This window comes from Mycteria americana, chromosome 1 (genome assembly GCF_035582795.1).
Source record: "Mycteria americana isolate JAX WOST 10 ecotype Jacksonville Zoo and Gardens chromosome 1, USCA_MyAme_1.0, whole genome shotgun sequence".
NCBI lineage: Eukaryota > Metazoa > Chordata > Aves > Ciconiiformes > Ciconiidae > Mycteria > Mycteria americana.
In genome coordinates, this window is record NC_134365.1 from 57,293,119 (window position 1) to 57,320,945 (window position 27,827).

At 38.4% G+C, this 27,827-nt stretch overlaps 1 protein-coding gene across 14 annotated transcripts in view; it reads right to left on the reverse strand.

Annotated features, from left to right (window-relative positions):
• TNRC6B (trinucleotide repeat containing adaptor 6B) overlaps positions 1 to 27,827 on the reverse strand; it is a 136,786-nt gene that overhangs the window by 75,091 nt on the left and 33,868 nt on the right. For 9 of the 14 annotated variants that reach the window (XM_075500190.1, XM_075500291.1, XM_075500281.1 and 6 more), the window contains exon 4: positions 18,963 to 19,030. The exons of 2 other annotated variants lie outside the window; for them this stretch is intronic. In XM_075500190.1, the coding sequence (XP_075356305.1) occupies positions 18,963 to 19,030 (68 nt within the window). Of the gene's footprint in view, positions 1 to 1,728; positions 1,798 to 2,848; positions 3,065 to 18,962; positions 19,031 to 27,827 lie in introns of those variants that run through there. 3 more of the 14 variants (XM_075500298.1, XM_075500245.1, XM_075500272.1) reach the window with 2 other exon arrangements.

Below are 27,827 nucleotides of genomic sequence, written 5' to 3' on the forward strand. Positions count from 1 at the left end.
CAAGAATGTCTTAGATGTAGTGCAAAAAACTCCAGGGTCTCTGCTGACTACACACTTCACTGTAGTTTTCAACCTACTAAAATAGTCTGCTTCAGAAAGGGACCAGTTCTTATAGATACCAGTAACAATTGACACACAAGTGCAAAGCGAAAAATGAAATAAGCTTCTGAGCCCACTGTCATCACTGTAAACTGAACGAAGCAAAAAAAGGCTCCCCCACTCCAACACTTCTGCAAGCTTCAAACTGATCTAGAAACTGCAACTCAAGTCTCTCAAAATTATTTTAAATAAGTATTTTGTTCCCTTTGTACTGCAGGAACATACTGAAAGCAAACAGTATTGAGAACTGCCCAGACTCACACTTTTAAAACCTACGATTTCACAGGCTGCAGAGCACTCAACACACCCTACACTAAGATTTAATGGGTCAAAGACATATTTATATGAGGAATTATTTTAATTGGTCCTTCCTATTCACAGTGTACTGTCTCACAAAGCTACTTAAATGTCTGACAGACTCTGTACCGGAATCACTTCTGTTATTCTCAATAGTTGCTTTTTATCTGATCCACGAGAGCTTTGACAGCTACGAGCAGTTGCAGTTATCAGAAAATATCCTGTATTCCATCTTCCTAACAATCAAGCTATACTAACATTTACACAACTTGGAAGTGTACAACATAGACAGTAATGCATGCAGGCAAAAAAAATACACAGGAAAGGCAAGTACTTTTCTCAAGCCCAGATTCTGGGAAGGCTACGTCCTACAATACTGACAACCCAGAACAAAATTTAGGTTTTCTTTACTTCCTCAGTTAAGCCATCCTATGCTATCGCAATTATCACATAAACTACAGAATTGATGTTCTGGTCCAGTAAGTACCAAATCTGGGAATACTACTACTTTATACTGTATTTGAAAACAGTTCTAATGTCTAATTAAGTTTGTCAATCAACAGGTGTATTCAACATATTTGGGCTACATCAGGATCTCCACTAAGCCCAAGAAGGCTTTGAATAACAAAAGCCATCAGGCTGCATCAGGTCAAAGACACAGAACATTTTTATAATATTCCCTCACACAGATACATGCCAATAATACGAGGGTGGAATCTAATAAGTTCATTAACCCTAAACAGGGGGAATGTATTACTTCATACATGAACTGGGTTATTCATAACTACTAAACTTTGTAAGACCAAAATTATCAGCACAATACACTGTATCAAATTTGAATGGAGTTCTTTTTATTTTAAATTAGAGCAAACTGAGAAAAAAGACACCTTTAATTTCCAAGAGAAACTTAATATACTGCAGAATTATTTCAAGTATTTGCTAGCCAGTGGAGGAAAAAAACAAAGCTCTGATACATACTACTACAAAACTATAATGAGGATAGCCAGATACATTTTCAGTAAACGTATCCAAATCTGTCTCCTCCATTTGTATTTAACTGTACAGATGTAAGGCTACAAAGAAATATAAAATATGACCCATCTTGTAGGTTTACAAAGTTGACCTGCTAACCATAATCAATGCACGCATACACTGCAATGTGAAAGTACATTCACATGATTATTTGCTTAATTATCTGCTGCTTAAATATCCAGCTACAAAAAATATCACAGTACAAGGCCTATCAGGAAGGGGTGAAGAATAACGTATACTATCACAGAGGATTTTTTTTCATTTAACCTCACAGAAAGGAGCATTACATCACACTCTTACAATGCAGGAGGAGGGGCCTGTTCGCAGAAAGCAAGCTTCAGCTATTTCCCTTTAATTTTCTGCTTGGTTCTGGAGGGAGATGCAAAAATAACTTGATTTAAATTTTTAGTAACATAGAAGACAGGAAAAAAGCGAGAAAACACAGCTCTTTAGCTACATTTACTAAGATGCAGATGAATATCCGTTTTATAAAGAACACAGAGAAAAAGTCTACAAAACATCAGTAACACCCAGCATCTTGCAAGCGTGCATTCCTAAATATCTGCCCCACATTTTATCAGTCGCCAGACCCGTTAAGCAGAGAAGGGTCCCCTTACTTCTGGGCAGCTAGACCATAGCAAGACCATTTTCAAGCCGGCACTACCTAGCACGCCTGGCCCGCTCGAACTCCCCATGCCGTGTCCGTGGGGCAGGACCATTTGGTCTCAGAGGCAGCCGACACCGCGGATCCGGCCGCCGCGGGAGGGGGAGGGGAGCGCAGCCCGAGCCCGCGCCGGGGCCCGGCGGCTGCTGTGTGCGCTCTGCCGGCAGCAACCCTCCAAGCCCCAAACCTCCCTACCCAACCCTAGCACTGTAAACGCTTGGGTGCGTGATTTTAGGGCTGTTTCGCCCCCCCCCCCCCCCCCCCCCCCCTTTCTGCCTGGGAAGGATGGCCCGGTGAGAACACTTCCCCATCTGTCCCTTGTCGGACCCAGCAGCAGAAAGAATGCAAACCCATTTTTATATATGCAAATTTTTGCAGCAGATTTAAGAGCTTCGGGTGCTGTGGGGAAGAAGTCACTGTTTAAGAAGCCCCTATTTAAATAAAACAAGATTTTCAGTACTATCTTGTCCTTCACCAGCTTGGAAAATACAAACGATCTTCTGTAATTTGCCTAAGTGTTTTAAATTACAAATCTCTTCAAAATCCACGATACACTTCTACGGAGACCTCATCCTAAAAAGCCCTAAAAATCCACTAAAAGTGCTTTACACGTAAAACCAGACAACATCTGAAGCAAGTATTTGTGCTAGAAAAAACACCTCTGCAAAACCACGAATGAAAACGGTCAGCTCAGGCTCTTAAAAAATCTACTGATAGGTAAAAACAATAATAATAAAATATAAATGTACCACTAACCTCATAAAGTGCAGCAGTGCTTAAATCCAGCGAGTTGAGGCATACAAGGTAGAAATGGAAATGAAAAAAGATCCAAAAATGATTTTGTGTTTGTTTTGTTTTCTTTTTTTTTTTTTAATTTCAAATGTTCAGAAACCAGCAGAGACTCTGTCGGCCATTTTGGCTTAAACTCCCTCACTCACTCTCCCTCTCGCTCCCTCTCCCTCTCGCTCCCTCTTGCTCTCTCTAAAGGAAGCAGCTTTTTGTGACCTTCAAATAGAGGCAGGTCATGTGACTCCAGGCAAGCTGTCAATCGCGAGACGGGGCCGGCCTACCTCCCGCCTTAAAGGGACAGCGCCCTGCCTGCACCGGGGGACAACTTCTCCCCGCCAAGCAACGCCGCCCTAACGCGCTCTCCACCCGCTTGGCTCTTCTCCGTTCATCATGCAAAGGCAATACACAGAAAGGGTAAAATAGGTGAGCCGTGAGAATATGGAGAGCAACTCAGCTGGAGCGTCTCTCTTTAAAGCTAGCTAAAAATAAAGCAGCCAATTATGCTACTTCTGCATTCAGGTTGCAGAACCAATAAACGGTGAATGATGAAATGTGTAGGTCCCACTAGCCACACGCACTCTTCTGCGGTGCACTGGGGGACACTTGACCCTAGCACTTATCTCAAGAGGAAACCACATTTTAAGCACCCATCCTGATTCAAAGACAAGAGGAGGTTCATCTTCAGTCCAGAATGAATCCAGACTGTAACCGGACTGTCTACATGACATGCACACATAAACCTGAGATCCAGGTTCAGAGGCATGAACACCTGCAGGACAGCAGAAACTTGGTCTCTCCTACTGCCTTAACTGTTTTAAGTCTCAGGCTGCAACTCAGTCATGAGGCAGACACTCAATAGTCCCTTCCCACAGTTTCCATAGATAAATGCTCCAACAGTTGGAAGAGAGAATCCCAGCATGTTGCAACATAAAAAAAATCTGCAGGATGTTTCCAGACATTACCTTGTATGTGCAGAAACAGTACAGAAGATAGTTCAGAAACAGTGTATGGTAATGCAAGTGTGATTCTGCTGTGAGGAGGCTTGCTTCCAAGTCAGCCCCACACAGGTAACAAATGCTTGAACCGACTGTGTAATGTCACCGTGCCCGGTGAGATAACTGACAGCAACTCGGGAAGCTCATGAGAACGCCCTCGGGTTGAACACTTAAAATACACAAGTTTTTAATTCTGTACAGTTTTGCACTATAACTATGTAGAAAGTAAAAAAGACGACACCAGCAGTGAAAAAACACCACAGAATGAAACTGACTTGAAAAGTCATAGAGAGGCACTCCATAGGAATGGACTGGGGGGGCAGAAGCTGCACGTTATGAATGAGAGTAAAAATCATTAGTGTGTATTATCATACTACTTAAGTCATTAGCTGAACATTATGTTTCAAAAAAAAAAAAAAAACATCAGGAGGCTATGAACAGCTAATACGGCTCATGTTTTGACACGCTTTGCTCCTACTACCCTCACAGTAAGGTACAGAAACTCTCCAATGGGGATTCCCTCAATGAGGGGATTTCTTCAACAGGACTACAGCCTGCACCCTAACCTCCCCTACCTCTATCTCTGCAGGCTCATGAAACTCTGGAAATAGCTCATTCGTGTTGCATTTACAGGTACTTAATGAAATAAAAGCAGTTAGATGCTAGCTATTCAGGTTGCTCTGTCTAAACCAGAGCAGAGAATCAGCCTGCTGGATGTAACAGCTTGCAGGCGGTGCTTTGCGGCAGGGCTAATCCAAACACAGCAATTTAAGAAATGTGGTGAAATCTCAGGGAACATATTCTTATTTGTGGCAAGACCTGAAGAGAACACCACAATTGCTCTGAATATCTAATGACAAAACCCAAACCAACTGCTAGGCATCTGATTTACACAAAGTTTCATAAGAGCAAATATATATGCATATTTATGAAACAGCTATCCACCTTCTGAAAAATTACATTAAGTATTGCAGCTGCACGTTCTATACACGTTCACACTGAGTATGACAGTACGCACTAAGCTACAGATAATTTTACTCCCTCTCAAAAGCCAAATTGTTTTACTCAGACTTATAAATCCTCTTAACTTCAGTAGGGCTTGCCAGCTCTCCATTCTGAAGTCCTGGAAGCTTTTACTTCAAGGAGTTGATAATACTGCGATGGCTTTAAGCAACCAGCACTCACTTGAGTTGCTGTGTATCAAGTGTAAATCACTGCTATAAAATTTCACCTTGTCAATGTTCTATTGACAAAGCTTTTTTAATCACAAAACTTTTTTGGGGGGGACAAGCAAATATCAGTGAAAATATCTAGAGAGGCCAGTATGGGCAATTCTTAAGTAACTGTAGCATGGATAAAACATCTTGGGTTATTTAGCATCCTGTTAAAAATGTATGGGCCTAGGTTTTACCTTGACTAGTTTGTCTTCTGTAAGAACCATGGACTCTACTTGAAGGTGAAAATTACCCATGTTTTGTCTCCTTTAAAATGTTATTTGGAAGCAACTTCAAAATCCTTATTTTAATATAAAAATAAATGAAATAAATGCTTTAATTGAATTTTTTCAACTAAGCTAACAACTGACACATACCTCATTCTTTATCTATTCCTGTTGGCATATTGGATAAGATGGCTCACAAAAAGTTTTGGTTTGGGGTTTGTTGGAGTTTTTTTCCCCTTTTTTTTTTGGTTGGTTGTTTTTTGGGGTTTTGTTGTTTTTTGGTGGGGGGGTGGGGGGGTGGTGGTTTTTTTGGTGGTGGTGGTGATGGTTTTTTTTTTTTTTGCAACGCAGCATTTCCCCCACCAAAATTGTGGAAGAAGCAGCAGCACAGTACTTCAGAAAACAATGGAGTAGAGCATAAAAATACACAGCATATACAAAATCTGCACATCCCTTTTCAGAGGGCAATTGCATTTTAAAACCTAACCATTAAGCTTTCTGATGCTAACAGTGCTGTTAATAGCTAGTGTTAATAGGTTATATCCTTGTTATGTGCTACTAACTTATCTGATTACAAACACTTCATTTCTAAGCACCTTCCATCTGAGGATCATAAAGCACTTTAAGAACTTTAATGAAGCTTCACAGTGCTCCTATGAGGACAGTATCCAGTATGAGCAGACATAGACACACACATTAAGAGAGATGCTTACAGTCACAGATTCTCTGCACTCGTATCTCAACTGAGAAAGGAGAGGAGCTTTTTTTTTTTAATTCACATTAAGCTGCATTGTGGTTCTAGTAACAGCTCATCCTTTCTGATGACCTTTTGATAAGAATCAATAAATTCGTCTTCAACATTATGTACACAGGCATGCTCCAGTGTCTACCAGACGAACTGAGGTATCAAGTGTACCCTCTAGTTGTCATCTCAAAAAGGAGACCTGGTCTGTCTGATCTGTAGATCTTTACTCAATTTTAAAAGGACTCGAGTTTCTCCAGTCCTTATGCAAAACTCCCTGTCTCATGAGCTGGCATTTTGTTTGGGCTCAAAGTCCTATAGTCTGATGCCATATCTTACTTATTTTGAAGGCTGTGCCCTCGCCACCCTACAACACTGGACTCCACCCACTGGGCTTTCTACATTGCCCATACACGTGGCAATAAATTTAAGACTTATTTTTCCCCCTATAAAGTTCCTGGAACCATGAAAGTGAAAAAGTCAATTCAGCTCCTCCTGACACAATTCCTCAGCAGAAACCTCAAATATTAACAAGTGTCTCATAGCATGAATGCCTTCTTACCAACTGTCCTTTCTCCTGCTGGTGAAGAATTTGCTTCCTGAAGTATCAGAGGCAAAAAGGCAGATTTTTTTTCCAAAGTGAACTGAAGCCTACATGCCCTCTATCCTACTGCAGCTCACCAGTTAGATTTCCCTAGACCTCCCTTCCCCAACCCCAGAAGGGGGGTGCAGTACCAAATACAAGATAATTGGAGGCCGATTCCTCCCCAGCTCCCCAACCAGTCACCAGGGGACCAACTGACCTGGTTTACAATCCTAGCAAGCACACATCTGCAAGTTAACAGGGATCAGAAAGGTCCCTCTGTCTTTCCTGAGATGAAGTTAAAAGCATAACTCTTAGGGTAGGGACATGTATGTGAGGACTAGGTTACATAGTTGCACAATTTCTAACAATAAAAAGCAAGCAGAGAACCCCTTAAATTAAGGAACAGAATTAAGAGTCTTAACTATTCCTTGTGTGCTCTAACAACTGATCTATTTCAAGAGAACAATTAAAAACATTAAGGTTAAAACTAGGAGTTCAAAGCATCTTGCTTCCTAGGCTTGGTAACAACTAGGAACTTGACACAGGCATCTCAGTCCTGGATAAGGGATAGTTCAGATCACTTTTAAATTATTTTCTCTGAACAGAGAGAGATGCTGAATGCCCAACACTTCTGAAAAGTGAAGATGATAGCTAAATCTGGCTGTATCAACATACTATTTTTTTTAAAGTCTTCACAGCAATTGCACATAAGCCATTGTTCAAGAGAGATGACCTCTCCTTCTGCAGGAGTGCAAAACTTTAAAATGTTCAAGCATTCTTCAAGGACAAAATACTCATTCCTAAGGAAAACTAGGGCTTTGTTTTGCCCCCTCCCCCCCCTTTAGTGAGTAGTGAGACATTTTATGCTGCAGAATTGTGAAAACAGAGCTGGCAGGGGTTTTTAACTATAGTAACCAAAAGTATAATGTAAATTCTTTCTTCAGAGAAAAATACCATGACGAAAAGAGTCTGACAAAGGAAAAGCTTGCTCAGTTTCTGAAAACGTTACAACAGCTTTTGCATCCCTTACACAAAGGCACTTATCAACACATTTTAGGAATGGAGCATACCATCATCATTATTCAAAACTTATATTGCAACAGTGCTTTGGAGCCATACTAAAGCTCAGATCTCATTCATACCTTGCCAGGGACAAAAGAGAAAATACAAGGCCTGGAAACGTCACAGCATATGAAGTTTAAGAACTATACATGACTTCAAGGCCAAGCCAAAATTCTGACCCTATACATTAATGAAGTGCTCACAGAAAGATAACAAGTCAGAAGGAAAACTTCATTCACCAAACTTTGCAAACACCCACTTTCCCACCTAATTTTTCCTCAATCTGCCACAATACTTTCCCTAGCTGTTCAGCCTATAAATAATCCATCACCATGCCTCCACTTCTTCAATCTCCTCAAATGCCCTTTCCAAACCAGAGAAAGATGAAGCTTTCTAGCTGCCTTTTAACAAAGTTGTTCCACGAACAATGGAACTGAAAGCTCATTTCCTACGAATCTCCGTCACACACCACCGAACCTCTACTTTACCGCACTAATCCCAGCTTCCTGCACAGCCAGTTCTCCTTTGATGCCAAGGCTCTACCAGTATATTGAGCCCTATGCAGATCTCTTCCCATAACTTTTTTTACCTTTCAGTACCTTAGCAAAAAATAGCATATGCTGCAGCTAATCCCAAACCATACATGATGATTAGCTGTTAACAGATGTAACTAGAACAAGTAATATTTTGGTTTGTCCTGAAGCCTTTCTTTTAGTGGGGAAATTAATTTTGGTCTCTCCTCCAGGCAGTTACTGAAGGCTAACATATTGGTAATTACAACCATATTATAATTTCTTAGTCCTCTGCCTCACTTGACCAAAACTGGACAAGAGATTGCAGACTTACTCAGGAAAGATACAGACATGGAAAGCAATTGCATGAGACTTAACTGCTCTAGGAACTGAAAGAATTGACCCCAAACATCTTCGCCCATTCAATCAAGTTCCCCTCTAAATGCTGAATGAGGTTTTATACCCATATCCTTGGAAATTAAACAAGTACTTTCCAGTAATGTAACATGCAAGGGAACTTGTGCAAATTAGTATTCTTAGAATTTGGTAAACCTGCTCCTTACTATCATCTCAGAAGCTTCTTGACTTTGGAGACTATAGTCCTATCGTAACAGGTCTCCCCCTTTGGTTTCTAAAATCCTATAAACTGCCAAAATATCAATGAAATAGGAAAGTTTAACCGTTTTATGCAATTCTATCTAGGCCAGTGAAAAAATAATACTTCTTTCAAATAAATAGATGTTCAGGGAAATGGTATAGAGTATCACTCCACCCATATATACAGCAAGCGGTTGCTTTCTAATTGTTATTTACGGCATGTGAATTACCATGCCAGTTAGATGATTGATTCAACTGAGCTTCCATAGCTGTTACTATGCATTTAAAAAGGAGTAACCACCTTATTGGTTAAATCCTTCCTTTCCCCTGTTTAAGCCTTGAAGCTTTAAACATTTTAAAACAAATAGCAGCAAGCATTTTCATCTGACCAGGTCAGAATATTTAATGAAAAACTTATCTTTCATGTCTATAAACACTTTACCACAACAGGACCCCTTCTTTATATGGAGCCTTTAGACATGCTTCTACTGAAATTCAGTATACTCTACTCACTTTGGTTTAGTCTGCTCATACAAAGCAGATTTCTTACAAGTACTTATGCGAGGTCTCACAAAAGACCATGAAGATTTTTGGACTGAAAAAGTTAGTCTTATTCTAGTCCAATTTTCTCCCCACCCCACCCACCCCCTGCAAAAGGAAGCTATACTGCACTTGGATTTTTCTTTTTCTTTTTTTTTTTTTTTTAAATTTATTTATGGTGAGATAGACCAGTACCTCTCTACAAATTGTTCTAACTTGCCTTTAGTTTTAGTATGGGGAGTTCAATCACTGGCCCGGAAATCTCTGAGCAAAGGAATTTCTGGCATCTTGGTTGGAGCTGGCACCAACCCATTTTCCTTTGTTCTCATTAAAGGAACCATAATATGCAAAGTTTAAAAAAAAAAAAACCTAACCCCAAAGTAAAAGCAGAATACAAAAGGAATGCATATTCAGTGGATTACTGTAAGAGAAGATTTCCCTAATTTGACTCATTTTTCTAATAAAAGTACTATTTATTGCTGCAAAAATCTGTAAACTGATCTTTCCAAGTGACTTGAACATCTTCCCTAACTAATTTGCCTTCATGTACAGCCCCTTCAGTTTGAAATGTCAGGAAAGGAACAGCTAGCTATCCATGCAGAAAACTCTACAAGCTGTAGCTGTCACAAATATTCAAATACATGCACTAATCTAAAAACAGCATGACCCCCAAATATGATCAACTTCAATGAAGAGCAAAGAGTTCAGCAAATTCCATCTATCTAGGTAGGGGTAAAAGAAATCATACCAGCTCTCCAGATCACAGCATGCCAGAGGAGCAATGCAGCTTAAGAGCTCCAAAATATCTCTGTAAACAAGTTTTTAATTCATACCATGTTGACCACAGAGCACAGTATTTTTAGTCATACAAAGTAAGTCATATCTTCTACATGGAATAAAGAGCTTGCTTTTTTTTCTTCCCTCCCCTTAACTAATAATGGTCACGCCCTGAAGGGCTCTGCAACTTAGAACCAGGTTCTTGGACTTTAAGACCATTTACCTTTTTTTTATCCTTTAACCTCTGGTATCTCTAAGCCATAGTGGATAGTCACAAAAATTTCTGTTTTCTGGACAGAGGAAACAACAAGAGAGCACAAACTCTAATACAACATACAACCATTAGAGCACAAACTCTAATACAACATACAACCATTAGACTTTTTTTCCCCTCCCTTCTTCATCTCCTTAAAAGGAAGATTCAACCATTCATCTAGGTGTATACACAAAAACTACCAAAGACTTGATGAGTGTATTTATTCTTTGGAGAGAACAAAGCAGGGAAAGAAGCACCAAGCAACTTAAATTCCATGCAAAAGGAAAAAAAAATAAGTGTTAGGACTCTGATTCATACACATTTATGATGCCACTGACCTGTGCTAACAGTACAAAAAGCAAATCTTTAGCAAATCAAAATGTGTGGCGCTAACTTGGTGTCGATACCACAGAAATTTGTCTAAATTATATTTTTACATTAAGAATATAGAAAAATACTAATTTAAACAGGGCTCAAAATTATTAACAGCCCTTAAATGATTTTGCTTGCTGTTCTTTAAGTCTGTTATCTCACTCCCATGTAAGATGTCATCCAACAATTGCCATCTAAAAAGCAATGAAATGCTGAAAAGAGAGCAATGTCCAGCCATCCATATAAATGATACATCAGAGGGCAGTTACCTCAGGCAGCTCCTGAGGAAGTGGCAACTTGGGAGAGGGAACAGCTACTAATCAACCAGACCTAAAAAAAAAGACTTCTTGGACAATGAACTTAGGATGTCAATAGAGTGTCCAGTAGATAGTTTGCTTCCTGGGAAGGGACTAGAGGACAGAGGGTGGAGGGGGTGGTGGTGTCTGAAGTAAAGAGGCTCTGGGATTTTAGGAATTTCATCAGTATGCAAATGCTCTCCCCTTCAAAGTACAGTAAGCTCTTTAAGACAGCGGTAAATCAGAATACCCTCCTTTTCACTAGCAATCAGAATTACTGCTAACTGTAGAAACTAGAGAAACCAATGGTATCAAGGATAATATCTGACACTATCTACTCTGGGTATTTTGCAATATCATATTTATAAATCAAGCAAGCTGGAATGGAAAATATCTTGTTTTGGAAAGACAAATGTAAAGAAGTCTCTCGATCAGATGAAACTGCAAGTTCAGAAGCAGGCTTTGTGCACTTCCTACGCAGGACAAATACAGATCTTGGGCAGGGGAGTGGGATGGACCCAAACAAACTAGCCTGTTCTTACCACAAGACATCTGGAAGAAAGCACTATAAAATCCTAGGGAAAAGAAGTGCCCAAACTGTTCACACTTAGAATGTATGCTGTCCACAAATCTTTTCCTCCCTCAGTATTCAGCAGCAGTGTAGGTTAAATAGATAGTATGTGGGAACTTAACTTCCAAAGTTGACTTTTTTCTGTGTGATCTCCCATAGTTTTTTTTTTTTTTTTTCCCCTCAACAGTCATCTGGCTTCTGTTTTCCCACATATTGAGAAAATACTTGCAAAATAACAGTATACTAATGGTGTAGGTTAGCTGAGGTGCATGGAAAGCCTGTATCTGTTCATGACAAAATAAAACATACAGTGCTATGTGCTTTGCTACCTCCTAATTTATGGTTTGAAAGAAAAAAAAAAAAATCACTTAGGAGGTGAAATGGGGGATCTTAAAAACCATGAAATGACAAATGAAAATATTTTCAAGACTAACTTGCAGAAGTGAACACCCAATTTTAAATTATTTTTGCTTAGAATACTCAGACTAGAGTTTTCCTGTGGGTAATACCTCTAATTTTAAGTACAACAATTTCAAAAGAAATTTAAGTATAACATTAAACTGGTAAAATATGGAAGAAAATTGATGGAACTTTTGGCATTTTAAAGTGCTGAAGTTTTAAGTATAAATTCTGCATATTTGTTACATTGTTCAGAAGTACTGTACTGTAAAGGGTGCAAGCCAGCTTTCGCAACATTATTGACTTGCCAGTCTTATGGCTAAAACACAGCTGCCTCTGCAGATACAGAATTCACTGCCATCTCATTCGTTTCTACCCACTCAATTGCACAACAAAGGGCAATTTTTTTCTCTGTGCCTCAGGGCCCCCTTATATACACAGGTAGAGTTGCCTTCAAATGCAAACTTGTCCTGCCACTCACTCCACTGCAGGGAGTAAAAAGACTTCTACAATATGAAGGTGATGAAAATATTCCTTAAACCTTAGTTGGACCAGTTTTCATCTTAAATTTTAGTCTAATGGTCTTGCACCCTCAAATATCCTTTCAAATCTCCAAGGACAAAAAAGAAAAACAATTTTCAAAGTTAGAACTCTCCTACTCCGATGGCAACACCAGAGCTAGCCTGAATTACTACTGGGACAGAAACACGTTCTGACACACTAACGGAACTGCAATACCCTGTGACAAAAGTGTCTTGTATAGCCACTACAGACATAGCACATGTCTCTGTGGTAGCTTGTTAGGATGTTGGACAGAGGACTTCAGTGTTTGGGGACATTTCTCTAATGGGCTACTTATTCTACACACACACAGAACAATCAGCAACAAAAAAAATCAGCTATGCCTTTACTTTTGGACATAATTGTGAATGTTTTCAAGGAAAGACATAACTTGCCATGAATTTCAAGAGAATTTGGGGTACCTACATTTGGGTGAGTTGATAATCTGAATTAGGATTTGGAGGCTACTTTGAAAATCCCAGCATGAATCTTCTGGGGAAAAAAAACCCAAACCAAACCAAACCAAAAAACCCCAAACATCTGCTTGGTTGGTACTATCAGTAAATTTAAAAAGTGCAGTGGTACTCAAGACAAATCTCAATACCTTCTATAATATGGAATGTCCTTAAAACATCAAACAAACCCCCTGTTATGCAAGCATTTAGCTAACTGTTTACTTTAAATTTGGTAAGAACAGTGTTTTGTGCTACAGGGACAGAAGCTATGGCTAGGGTCCATCATGGGATTTTAACATTAAAGAAACCCTTCAAAAGAATACTGTAGTACTTCATAACAATGTCTGGCATTCTCACCAACCAAAGCAGACATCTTCAGGATATACCACTGCGCCTTTTTATAGTTTTCAGCAACACTATGACAGAGTAAGATTGGTCATTTTATGCCACTGTGGCAGTGATATTCACATGTGCACCCCATATTGGCAGGCTGCTGAAAATGAAGGAAGACTGGCCTATCAACTGGCTGCTTAATTTGAAGTACAAGGAAAGGCTGATAGAGCTTGTTTCACCTAATTTTAAAATGACAAAACTAAACGGGGGGGGGGAGGGGGGGGAGGCGCATGCAGGGAATAATTCTGCTGTGTAAGCAAACATAGGAATAAGTTTTAGTGAAGACTGAGCCAGACTTTCAGATGTGCACACTGAAAGATGAAAAGCAATGGACATAAATTGCAACAAGACAAATTCTTACTGAATATTAGGAAATTTTCTTCACCGTGAGGGAGATCAACATTGCAACAGATTGCCCAGAAAGGCTCTAGAATAATCCTGAGAAGCCTGATACAACTCAGAAGTTAGATCTAACTTTCAAATCTGGCCCTCCTTCGATCATGGGATTGGACGACATGACTTTTGGAGGTCCTTTCAAACTGAAATTAGTTTATTAGTCTATGATTCCTGTTTCCATCTTAGACCATTTTAGTTACTGCTTTCTTTTAATTGTAGTGTCAAACAAATCCAGGAAGACATTAAATATTCCTGTTGAAATGTCGAAGACTAATGTAAAAGAACATTACCAAATCTAAAACACTTTTGTGATCCTCACTGGTTGCAATCTCTTCCTGGCATTACTGCAATTTTGGAGGGTCTCATTAAAGACTCTTGCCTCAGAATCTATACATTAAACTATCAAGCCAGGGAAAAGGGTATTCAGCAGGTCTAACCAATGACATTTTGTAAATTACGGAAATGATCCCGTTTTGCTATGTCTCTTATAATATGAATCATTTCCAGATATACAGATTGCCAAGATAGTGGAAGACTTTTCTCTCCCATTACTACAAAACAGCAGATGGGGAATAGCCAGCTGAGTTACTTCAGACAGCAGTAATAGCTTGGCTTACCTTGCTAGTAAACATGAGTATGAACTTGAGTCACTTTTTCTCTGAATAGCTGCTGTCAAACAGACCTCTCCATGTGTTAGTCAGGAACAATAAAACATTTACATTTTTTCTTATAAAAAGGAGTAGTTTTTCATTACATGATCCCTTTCATTAATAGATCAAGGTGCATAAGTTTCTGGTGGTGACAGCAGGGGATAATTTATTAGCACAGGCAGAGTTGCTAATTAATACTGCTAGAACTAGGAGCACAACCTCAGTTTAAGGACTTCAGTAGAATTTTTTTTCCTACCCCAAAAAAAGGTACAAAGAGAAGCTCCTCTCTGCTTATCAACAGACATTTGACTGTTTTGGAAAGATGTTTCTGGATCAAAGCTGCCTGTTAATCTTTGCTCTAGCATTGAAAAAGTAAAAGCCCTATTACAATTGGTAAGGCAACAAGAAGCTACTGTCATGTAAAATGCAAGTATTTTGGGGGGAGATAATATTTACTCCTTAAGCACGGCAATTCAGGTCAACGTCTTCATAATGGATGAAAATATGAGAGAACGCCTGTAACAAAATGTCCACCTGCAATTGAACATAATGGTACTGATCTTTCTCCAAACTCTTCCTTTGGGAGGGAGAGAAAGGGCTTTCTTACCAAACATATTAGCCACATAACAAAATAACATGGCCAAGTGTAACAAACAGTTATATCACATACCAGAGGGCTGACAGGAGGGAGGAATTTACAGAGTACTTAAAAACTGAGAAGTAACAATTTCTCAGGGGGTCCATTGGTCCTCTGCTGGAGTAGAAGCACGGTCCAAGACAGCCATTATCAGCTCCAGTAGTCCAGGCAGACTCGCTTCTTTCTAAGTGTAGGTTTTAGAGTAAGTGGCAGCCCTCACTGCTGCACAGTCATGACAGTTTTGTGACAAAGGCACTGTACATAAACTGCAAATCTTTCACAGGACTTGAGACAAGTATGCCCATTCCATATTTCACTCATACTAAGGAGTTTGAATGGGTAACTTTTATTCATAATTAGCTTCAATTGAAATCAATTATATTCATGTTGTAAATGATCAGTTGAAGATTTCTAAAGACCTTGTATACAGTCTAACAGGATAATTCCTCCCCACAAAACTGACAGATACCAGCAGACAGCAGTTCTCAGGTATCATCTACAGTTCAATGAAAAAAAAAAATCTTAAAGTGCTGCAACTTTAGTACAGTAAGTCTGCCTGAAAGAACTGTTCAGTGGAGCAAAAGAAAGGTTTGCGAGACTGAAGCAGGTTTTTTTGTTTGTTGGGGGGGGGTTTTTTGTGTTTGTTTTGTTTTGTTTTTTTTGTTTGTTTGTTTGTTTTTTTAATACTAGAAGGTACTCTTGCAATGCCAAGTTTTTATCCCTGATTCAAACTGAGTTGAAATACTCTGTTGCATTTCAGAAATAAAGTGCCAGAAGTCATCCACGGATGCTGGCTCCTTGTAATCCATTATGAAGCTGTACTTTAGCAAAGGAAATTTCACATGGAACTGGGGCTAGGTAAGAACTACTGCTTCCGTTGAAAGTCTCTCAGAAGTATCTTTTTATTTCTGTTCTTTCATTGTCCACTTAAACTTTGAGTCCATTGGAATGCAGTCAAATATTAAGAAATTGCTGGGCTTGCCTAGGAGGTTAACACTTGCAGACTGCTCCAGCACTCTGGAGCAAGTTAGCTCCCTTGCAGGTCAGTTGCTAAAACCGTTATCTTCTGAATACTTACTTCCTCAACAATCTCAGTACAGAGTTACCCAGATCAGGCTGCCTTGAAAGGCAATGAAATTAATATGGCCAACTTTTCAGGAAAGCAAATTAGAAGCACTCAAAAAAAAAAATCCCATCTGCATAGCTATAGAGGCAGTAAAGTCTAAGAAGTCTGATGAACAGCTGGAAAGGGAAGGAAGAATCTTCAGCTAGTGCAGCTATTTCTGTAGTGAACATCTGACTCTACATTCAAACTTATGATCTACTTTTCACTAACAAGTTCCAATTTTATTTCAAACCAACTAGGAGGACAACAGCAAACACAGGTACACAGAATCACAGAATCATTGCAGATGGAAGGGATCTCTGAGATCACCAATCCCACACCCCTTTACTCAAAGCATGGTTAACTACAGCAGGCTGCTCAGGGTTGTGTCCAGCTGGGTTTTGAATATCTTAAAGGATGAAGAAGGCACAACCTCTCTGGGAAACCTGTTCCAAAGGTCTGACCACATTTCACAGTAAAAAAACAAACAAACAAACAAAATTTCCCCCCCCTTATGTTTGAGTAGAGTTTCCTGTATTTCAGTTTATGCCCATTGCCTCTTGCCTCTTCACCAGGCACCACTGTGAAGAGTTTGGCTCAGTCTTCCTTAGTCCCCTCATCAGGTATCTATACAGATGGATAAAATCCTCCCCCAAGTCTTCTCATCTCAACAGCTCTCAGCTTCTCCTCCTCCTCCTATGTCAGATGCTCCAGTCCCTCTCTGTGACCCTTCACTAGACCCACTCCAGGATATCCAATTAATCCCTAATGCACATAAGTAATAATACAAAGGGGCAATTTTAGATTTTTTTCCTTTTCTTTTGAAATCTACAGCAAAAGATTTTAAATCAATGCAGCTTTTTGGAGTCACTTAAGAATACAAAGATCATTACTGATCCTTTGTGTGTTTATCATTTGTTTATCTCAGATGCCAGATTAATATAACTTACAGCAAGAGGTAAGCTCTACAAGGCAGACAATTTTGTCTGTAGTGGAAAATTTCAGATTGTGGGTGGAAAAAGATTCAAGTGATTGATTTAAATTTAAGAGCAATATCCACAATAGATTTTTTGCTGGCATTATGTTACAGTTGCACAAAACAAGTATCTTCATCTCTTAGTCGCATTACTAAAATTGCACCTTTATATTTTTATCAAAATATTATTAACAACATTATTAGGAATGATACTCCTTAGGGCAGGATCTGTATGGACAAGATCCTAGATGCCACCTGAACACAAATTTATTAGTTAAAAAAAATTAAAATCCTGCCTATCACTAATCTCATATTCTTTTTCTAATAACCACAGTTTGAGAAGAGAGAGAGAATGTTGTAAGGCACTTGAAAAGCTCTAATTAGAAATCAGGTCAACTGTAAAGTAATTCTAGCTTCCACCTGCACCTAAAATAAGATGGCGAACACAAGGCTATGATAAATCCAATACAACATCCCTTGTATTATTCACTACAATAACGTGTTTCATTATACTACTAGATATCTAAAGAAATAATTCAGAAGAGCAGAAGTCTAACTCCTACTTTTTATTTCTGCACTGATTTTTCTTCTGGAACTTTCTGAAAGTTTCTACTTCAACAAGCTTTGTGTCTCTTGGTACCACAATAAGTTGGGCAGTCTGAATAGAAAGAAATAGCAGCAATTACTTTGAGAAGTTTGGCTCACTTCCACGATGGAAAGAATGTGCATGTTCAGCACTAAAACTTCCCTGAACCCTTGGCTACCTCAGAAACGGTTTCTCACTGTCGTAGAGGCAGTGGACTTACAGTTGCCAGCTTATCTAGAAGGCAAGGAAGACCTTCACCCCAAGTCAAATCCCAGCCTTTCTGCAACAAGTGTACTGCTGATCAATGAGAACTTCCTCCTTCTCATGAGGAAACATCCAATTAAGAATAGGACAAAAAAAAAAAAAAAAAAAAAGGTCTGTGCTGTGGACTTCCCAAAGACTATCTTCTTGCTTGCTCCAAAAGGCAGGTCAGGAAAAAAAAATTAATTATGATATCAAAATTTAATTACCATTGTATTAACTAAAGCAAAGAATATGGAAGACGATCATCACTGCAATACTTCTAGGACAATGCTCTGTTCTTACCATCTGAACAAAAACCCAGGGAAAAAACCCAACTATTACTGGATATCAGTTTGAAGTCATATGAAAAAGCCATTTTTATGTGCCTTTTGCTAATGAAAATCTGTCATTTTCTTCTCTGATCAAGCATCTTTCCCTAAAGCACTGCGTACCAGCATCTTAAATTGTTCATCCTTGAAAGAACATTTTGTTTACAATTTCTGTTCCTTTATTAAAACGCATTCTAAAGAAGTAAGGCTTGTATTTCAGAGAGGACTAATCTACTCCATGCACTCCAAAAGGAAGGCCCTGGTTCTATCATATTTCACATTATTTCAGTGAAGAAGAGCTGTATAAAAACTTCACATACAAACTCACTACCTCAGTGCCAAGCTTCCAGAATGATTATCTCTTTTACAACAACTTCTGATTTACCTTCTGAAATTGTAACACATATTTCTATGCTTTTAAATTTAAGGCAAGTCAACATCCTGCTGTTTTTTTTTCATCCACCATCCACTATTATATATGGATATTTAAGGAACCAAAAGGGCGAGCACCAAACAAACAACCAATGCTCCCAGCACATTTAAACAGGAGTGCTTCACACCATTTACTATGGTAAGGCCCTTTTTAAATAAACATGTGACTCACTGTTTGTTTTCTTCACCAGGAGGTGGAGTCTTGCCATGCCCCTCCATTACAAAATCCTCATGTTCCATCTGCAAAGGCAAGCATTGCAGGTCAGAAATCGGTGGAGCAAAATGCACATCACCTAAAGTGGCCCTTTTCCATACACAACAACTTAAAGACAGCCACTTTATCACAGTGGCTGGTCCAGAAGAGACCATGTAGTTTCTTAGCAACATATGTACATCTCCAACCCCATTGCTATGGTATCATTTTATAGCACAATTTTCAGAAAATCTTAGAAGGGAAAAAGAATGTTTTAATGGCTATAGCAGAAGACTATCAGTCAGGGTATCTAGGTTCTAAGTTTTGCTCTGTTATGGACTTCCTTTGTCATTCTGAGTAAGTATGGCTTCTACCACTTCTGCCTTACATATAAAGCAGGAATTAAAAAACAAGTTACATCTATCAACATCTCTGGAGAAAAATCATAATTTTCAAAGAAACTTATTAACCACCGACAGAAACTGCTGTGAAAGCAGAATACTTCTTGTTGAAAAATAACTTTTATATGAAAAAGAGACTTTCACTGCACATGCATAGCTTAGCAGGGTAAGAAAGAGGCCTAAGGGAACCTCAAATAGAGGCTGTTCCAATGACAACATAAGGTAGGCATTTCCTTTGGCTCACACATTGAAAGATTCCAAGGGCACTAAGGAAGTTTTCTGTTTAATTGTTTGCTTTTAAAATACAGTTTTAGCATACATTTTCAGTAATTTCTTTGGCCAGAAAGAATTACATTATATTTAATCATTAATTAATTACGCACTCTTCATTTAATTACTTCATTTGGCCAGAATTTCTTGCACAGGTAGCAAAATATTCTTCTCTTTATACAAAAATTTAACACATGCACTTAGTATTTTATATAAACATCCAAATATACGGTTAGCAATGCTCTACTTCATGTGAAGCCAGCAAACATGCCACACCACAATACTCAATAAGCCATACAACAAAGCAACTAAATCATAATCACACACAAATCTATGATCCACTACATTAAACTGGAAAGAGGAGAGAAGCACTACTCAGTAAAGATAACATGGTTTAGTCAGTCTTTGAAGCAGCAAAAAACCCAATACCAAAACAAAACAAAATCCAGCAACCACTTTCCCTTGTGCCCCTACCCTCCCCCAAAGGAGTCAAGTTTACTCATTTGTACCTTGATCCTCTTGACAGGTCAAAAATACTGACAAAAACCATTATCTGCATATTGACATCTAACAAGGATAACAGAAATTACCTTATTTGCCTGCACAGACACAGCCCTAAGCAAAACCACAAATGAACTGAGAAGCTGATGAACTATAAGGTGGTAATGACATCCAGAAGACAGATAGTCAAATACATGTAAGGTAATTTCACATTTGTAAGTCACATTTGTAAACATGTACCCATGTGACCCACAGTCAAAACAGAATTATCATTTAAAAGCAATGTTTGAAAGCAAGAAAATTTTGCATTGCAGTTTTGTAAATAACTCGCACTTTTATCCATGTATTCCCACCATATCAGACACACTGAAACCTATTTGTACCTCAGTCCATATCTGACACTCAAGAGCTCTAACATCTGGACTCAAAACTGTCTAGCTGAAGAGAAAGGCATTCATTCCACTAATTCTGTTGTTGCAGATGTTAACACACAAGTGTGACAACTGGTAAAATAGCTACAGATTTGTGGCCACATAGCAGAACAGCATGGTTCTATGAGTGAGGGTAAATGTTTAAGAGTTACTCTTATACAACCTGAAATCAGGAGGTATTTTAGCCTGTCGCTGGTATGAGACAAGCACAATTCATATGAATGGTAAGCAAGGGAACAGTTTGTGGCCAGCACCAGGAAGGATGAAATACAGCCTTTGGGAGTAAAGCAGCACTACATACTGCATATATAGTGCTAGACTAACAAGATTCCCATATAAAATAGAAATCCAATTTAATGAAGCTGTAGAAAAGGAGAGATCATAAAAACTGAAGTATAAAATGGGAGTGATTTTAAAGCCAACAAAAACTTAGAAAGGAACAGGAAATTATTTTATTAGATCATAAACAAGAAATTTGAATGAGAACTGGAACATCTGATAGACCACCACCAGGACAAGGCAATTGCTGAAGTGCTGCCAATAAAACTGTTGCTTTAATATGGATTTTATATGAAGAATGCTAGTGACATAGCTGTTCCAAACACATTATCATCTAGCATGCATATCTATCAAAATTACCATTTCAAAGAGAAGTGAGCAAATAATTAAGAACAACAAATTGTCTGAGCTAGAAACAACAAGATTGTAGATCCAGGCACAATCTGTTTTAAAGCAAGTAGAAAACCCCATCTACTTTAAGAAACGTTAATCAGCTTGCTCTACTTCAGACAGTAAGCAGACATATCTGAAATTACTAAAATCTGCATTATAAAAACATGAAGAAGATATGGTACGATTATGTCGGCATTGAAAAAAAGAAAGGCAATGACAAAGTTCCTCACGAGAAGTTCACCAAGAAAATTAGTCACAGAGTTATAAAGTACTCATGAACACAGAAACTGTTCCAATACATGAAATAAAATATTTATTGGTAGGTTTTCACTGATAAAACAGCTAACAATAAAATGCATCAAGGCACTAAAAGAGGACATAGGAACTTCAAGAAATTGGGTATTTGTGAACTAGAAAAAAAAATATCTCTTTAGAATGGATGGACAACTAGACTGGGTAAGAAACAGCTGGCTGGTCAGGCTCAGAGGATAATGGTTACTGCGTTGCATGCTAACTGGAGGCTGGTATCAAGTGGGGTGTTGCAGAGGTCTACCCTAAGACAAGTCCATTAAACAACTTTACCAATGACTTGAAGGGCCAGTAGGGTGTACCCGGATCAGAATTTTAAGATAATACTTAACTGGGGTGAAGAGCTTCAGTCAACAAGTCCAAGGGCAGGGCTGCCATTCAGATGGACCTAGACAGGCTGGAGGAATGGACCCTACAGGAACTCTATGAATTCAGACCAGGCAAACACGAAGCCCCACACCTGAGAGGCCCTGGCAACAATACAGGCTAGAGACTGACTGGAGAGCAGTTCTGTGGAAGAAGTCTTGGCAGATAGCAAGCTGATCATGAGCCAGCAGTGTGCCTTGGCAGGAAAGGTCAACAATATCCCAGGCTTTATTAAGAAGAACCTTGCCAGTAGATGAGGGAACCGATTATTGCCTTTACTCAGTGCTTATTATTCCAGATATGGTCTAATGCACCTCATTTTGGGCTCCCCAGTACAAGAAATACATCCACAAAGTGGATGTAGTAGGCCACCAAGATGCTCAGAGAGACGGAGCACTTGCCCTGTGAGGAAAGGCTGAGGGAGAAGAGACAGCTTTGGGGAGACCTAACTGCAGCCTGTCTATATCTACAAGGAGGTCAGCAAGAAGTCAGGATCACCACAGTGGTGCACTGTGACAGGACAAGAAAAAATGAGCATAAATTGAAACAAGAGAAGTCCAGACTGGATACAAGATGACTCATTTTCACCATGAGGACAGGCAAGCACTAGAACAGATAGCCCAGAGAAGTTCTGTAGTCTCCTTGCTTCAAGGTTTTCAAGGCCAGACTGGATAAAATCCCTCATAACCTGGTCTGACCTCATAGCTGACCCTGCTTTGAGCAGGAGGTCAGACTAGAGACCTCATGAGGCCCCTTCCAACCTGAATTTCCCAACAATCCTATGAACACAAGAACAGATTCAGTTTAATGTTGAGAGGTAATATATGGGGGGAGGATGGGGGGACACGGACATAAAACACCTACCAAATTCCCAACGCAGCAAGAACCTGCACTTCAGTGTGGAAAGGTCTAAGAAAAATATCTTAGAAAGTTACATAATCAAATAACCAAAAACAAAGCAACCACCAAGGAAAACTAAACTATGCCAAACAGTAATACAGAAAGAAATACTGAAATGACTGTAGCAGAACCATAGTATGTCCTCTTTTAGGATACTGTCTATGAGTGCAGACAGTGAAGGCTCAAAACCCCTCCACAACACTCTAAAAATGTGAGAGCTCAGAATAAAAAAAAAAGGTCTGAGGCAGAGGGAAGATTTTACATGAAAAAATCCAACGTTTGGGCTGCAGATCTCACTCAATGCAAGACGACACATGACATACACAAAGGCACGAGGCATACACAAAAAAAGCACAGTTTGACAGTGTTGTAACAAACATCACCCCTTTGCTACTACAATATAAATAAAACCTAACCCACTCACAAAAAAACAACACAAGAGGATATACAATTATTTGGAAAATATACTACGAAGCAGACAAAAAATTAGTTGTTGTACAAACATCAATTGCAACACCAGATTTCACAAGTCTTGTGGATTTTATGTTTTATATATCTATATGCATGAAGATTTATTTGTGTATTAGAGGATTACAGAACAATAGCAATAAAAGCTTTTCCATTTCTGGCAATGAGATCATTTTCACAAAGTGAAAGGGGAAGTTTATATATAATAAGATCATTCCATGGGCCTGATCCAGCGCAGCAGTTTTTGCATTCCTCTTTTTGCAGAGCCTTGCCTCTAATTTTCTTTTGCTTGCCTGCATATGTTAAACAATTTCAACATCAGTGATCTATATTTTTCACTTTGAAATTTGCAGGTTTTAAAAGTTTTGCTAGAAAATGCTACACAGTTTATTTAGTGTTCTAAAAATTCTAGAATAAGCTTATAAAGTAATATCCATTTCCAGGTTTCCCTGACATTTAAAAGTAAAAGTCACTTTACTGGGTAGTTCATCTTACTTCAAAGATGGTATCTCTGACAAAGAGCCTTCTGAAAACAATTCATGAGCAAACTGCCCCAGTAAAATTCCACAGACATTGTTTACATTTTCCTAAAATTAGTTCTTAGGCCCAGCTATATATTTGAGTTATTTTTGAGATCCAAAGAAGTACTTAAAAATTAAAACATTTAGGTCTTATTTTCCCAATGACAGTAGTAACATCACACTGCAGAAAGGATGAGAACGTGGTATTTTAAGTTTTTACTTAAGTGACTACCTGAGGATGAACTGAAGAGAGGAACAGCACATAATAGCCACAGTTAGCTGAAAATATTCTTCTTGCCCTCCTCCACCCACAGTTCTAATAAAATTCCTATGCACATTTCTTCCCCATAAGTCTCTCAGTTTCTCTTCACTCCATCATCCCTGTATCATGTCCGGCACTCTTTTAAGTCTACTTTTTAAGGAAGCTGGAGCCCAGAGTCCTCACTAAGTTTCAGCCATACAGCAACCACAACAGATCTGGTTAACTGCAAGCGTTCTGAAAAGGCATATTCTAAGTCTTTAGTCTCTCTTGACTTACATCATATGTAGGAAATGCAGTTGTCCTGAATATGTAGAAAAAGACTGGAAGGTTGGAGGTAAGACAAAACTCTTGTATCTACTGTATTCCTCCCAAGGAAAGACAAAAAGGTGGAATGGCAGAGGATCTGAGACACTTTAGTTTCTCTTAAAAGGACTGCAGAGGGAGCCATTGATTCCAAGAGCAGGAATCAGAGGAAGCGCACTCCACACCTGTTTCTCCTGGCAAGTGATGGAGAAGGCTTCAAGATTCTGGCAGCTGGAAGCAGGAACCAGAAATAGACCCTTAAACAGCAGGGGGGAAGTCAATAGAAAGCTTGCATTTTTAAAAAGAGGTACCACAAGTTGTTGAACTCTGTATTTTATTATTTCAAAGCTTTTTTTCCTTAAAAATCCAGGCACCTGTGAATATCCAAATTTTTACAAAAGTTTATACATTGAGTGTTCTACATAATAAAAGACAAATTGGTTTATGTAAGTTAAAAAAAAAAACTATTCACAATTAGACACTCAATACTTAGGTTTTAGAAAATGAAATATACCAGAAGGAGCTTAGATATAATAAATTATTACTTTTTTCCCAGAAGTGCAACACCTGTTACTACAGTTTCATACTACTATTTCTAAAATTATCTTCAATGAGACCCTAATGGATTTGATTAATGAGTAAACCTAATCTGGAGTTCCTAGATTAAGTCAGCCACACTTTGAAGGGTCAGAAAGTTTCAAGGGCAAAAGCCTCATCTTTCTTGAATCCTGATGTCAGAAAGCACATTTTCCTAACAAGATTTAACACCTTCATTAGATATCCTAGCCCACCAAAACCGAACTGAGCATAAAAGAAACCTAACATTTCCTCAGGAAAAAAGATAGATGCTTGTAACAAATCCTATACTTATTATGAAAAGCTATTAAACAGTACTTGGTCTTTTTGTCTTCACCAGTTACAGAAACATCAAAATGCAGCTTCAACAGAGAGCTACTATCACTATCTTTTCCCACTCATTCAGTAGTTCCTTTTCATAACTGTAATTTTTTTTTCTTTTCTGTTTTACAGAAAAGACTGCAACCAGCCACCTGAGTGAACAGGAGATGAAGACTCTTTTAAGATTTTTCATTTGCTAGCATCTCAAGCACACATGAACTGAAAACCTTATCTAGTGTACAACTAGACTCCGGGGAGGTCCAGCCAAGGTCAAAAGCTGCTTTCTGTAGGTTGTGGCAATTAATTTCCAGTGCTTTATGTTACCTGCAAATTTTAACACAGCCTACAGCAGGCCCAGCTTAAGACTGATAAATTTGGTGTTTTGTCACAACTACTTCATTAACACCAGTGCACCTTCCCGATCATCAGCAGCAACAGTGCTACTGTAAACAGGCCATAAGCATTTCTATTGTCTCACTAATACTTGCTTTAAGTAGAAATGCACAACCTAATCGTTAAAATCCAAGCAATTAGTCAGTAGTCACTACTGCTAACAGTGATGGAAGCCCTATAAATGCCAAGCAGTTAGAAGAACTTGTCAGAAATCTCAGAGACAATTTGAGGTCTAACAGAAATGTAATCACTACTACAAATGAAAGGCAAGCTGAGTCACCTCTCTGCCTGGCTTTATTATGAGCACTTTGGACAACCTGCATCGAGGAAAATTTTACTCATTAGCCACAGATTAATTAAAATTTTAATTTGACTTCTTTTAATAAAACTCAATGCAATTTTAGCTGCAAACACTTTAATAATTTTGTTAGGAATAAATTACTGTTAAGGTAGCATCTCAAAATATGCATAGAATAGCACAAATTGGTTAGCAAAGTTAGTCCCAAAAATATACTTTTTAGATTAAACCTTAATTTCAATACACATATGAAAGCATTAAAAAACCCCTTAGAAATAGTAATTTAAACTTAAAAGAAAGAAAATAATAGCAAAAACAGCCCCTAAAATGAGAAATAGCAAAGTATTTTTCTGAACCACACAGAGGAAAGTCTTAGAGACAAGATATGCATGAAAAAAGTTATCTGAATTTTTTGTCTCTTTCAGGATTTTGTTACATTGTACAGCATTGTGATGTTACTAAATTTTCATTTGAACCTATTTCTACCTTTTTTCTCTCAATTTTGCCAAAGCGCAGTCTTGATATACAAAAAAATACCAACACAAGTTATGAACCATCTCCTAGCCTACTCACTATTTTCTTGAATTTTCTCATCAGCATCTAGACTGAGCATTTCAATGTTATTACCATCATGCAGTCGTAACTGGTTTTCCTGTTAGTAAAAAGATAAGTGAAAACTTACTCAGGTAATCCTACTGCTAAGTCACATATCACATTCAGTACTCCCTGCTAATCATTTTGAATGTTAACACACTTAAACCACATATAATTACTTTTTAAAATCACTGATCTAATACCTGTGTTTGGTATATGCAGCCTAATGGTACTTTAATTCCTGACTCAAAGAAATGTTACAACATTAACTATAAATGCCAACATGTTAACATATACCATCATTAAAACATGCATCATCCTTATAGAACAATAGGACAGATTATCAATGGCGGCTCAATTAATCATTAAGAATAGAGAAGTTATGTAACTCAGAATATGTAACTTATGTTTCACCTAAATAAGCACCAAACCTGCAGCGGTGGTTAAAAGACTGGAAGTTTTGCTTCTACCTCCAACTGCCACTAATTAATCACCTGCACCTGCAGAAATAACCTGTGGCCCATTTTCTATGTAATTTTAAAGAATGTTTGTTACCTAACATTCTGTTAAATACCCAGCAGCTCAACATTAATTCCCTGCTAAGCTTAAAACAGATAGTTTTATGAATATCATGAAAACAGCAGTCACACTTTGGAAATGCTAAAAAGGTCAAGACCCCAGCTACATTTCATACTGCATAGATAAGAAAGTTTACTTAATTTAAAAATTACTTTTTCTAAAACGCATTACTTAGCTGCAAAGTATTTAAAATACAACAGCTCATCTATATATAAAATAATTCACCTGAATCTTGCTCTGAAGGTAATTTGAACTACCTAGTTGTTTGCAGCAAGACACTGTTTTGCTGTTAACACCTTCAACCACCAAAGATGTTTAAGTCACTCAAGTTACGGTATGACAGGATATCTAGAAATGCCATTTGAAAACTTCAACTCTGAAGCTGCCAAGACAGCTTTGAATAATAGTTCAGCAATCTCAGACACAAAATGCATAAAGCACGCTGACTGTAAGCAAAAGTGCTCTCCTTTTCCTGCACCACAGTTGATGATGCACTTCATCCATGTCTAAGTGTGTTCTGTATATACATAGTATGGATCCCAGAAAAATCTGAATTTCATAAGACACGAGTAATTCCCATCTTTTATTTAACTAACTTTCTGTATTATTCTTCAGCTAAAGATCATTAGCATTTCACAAGCCATGAATTCGTGCTAACTTCTGCAATTCTGAAAAAACC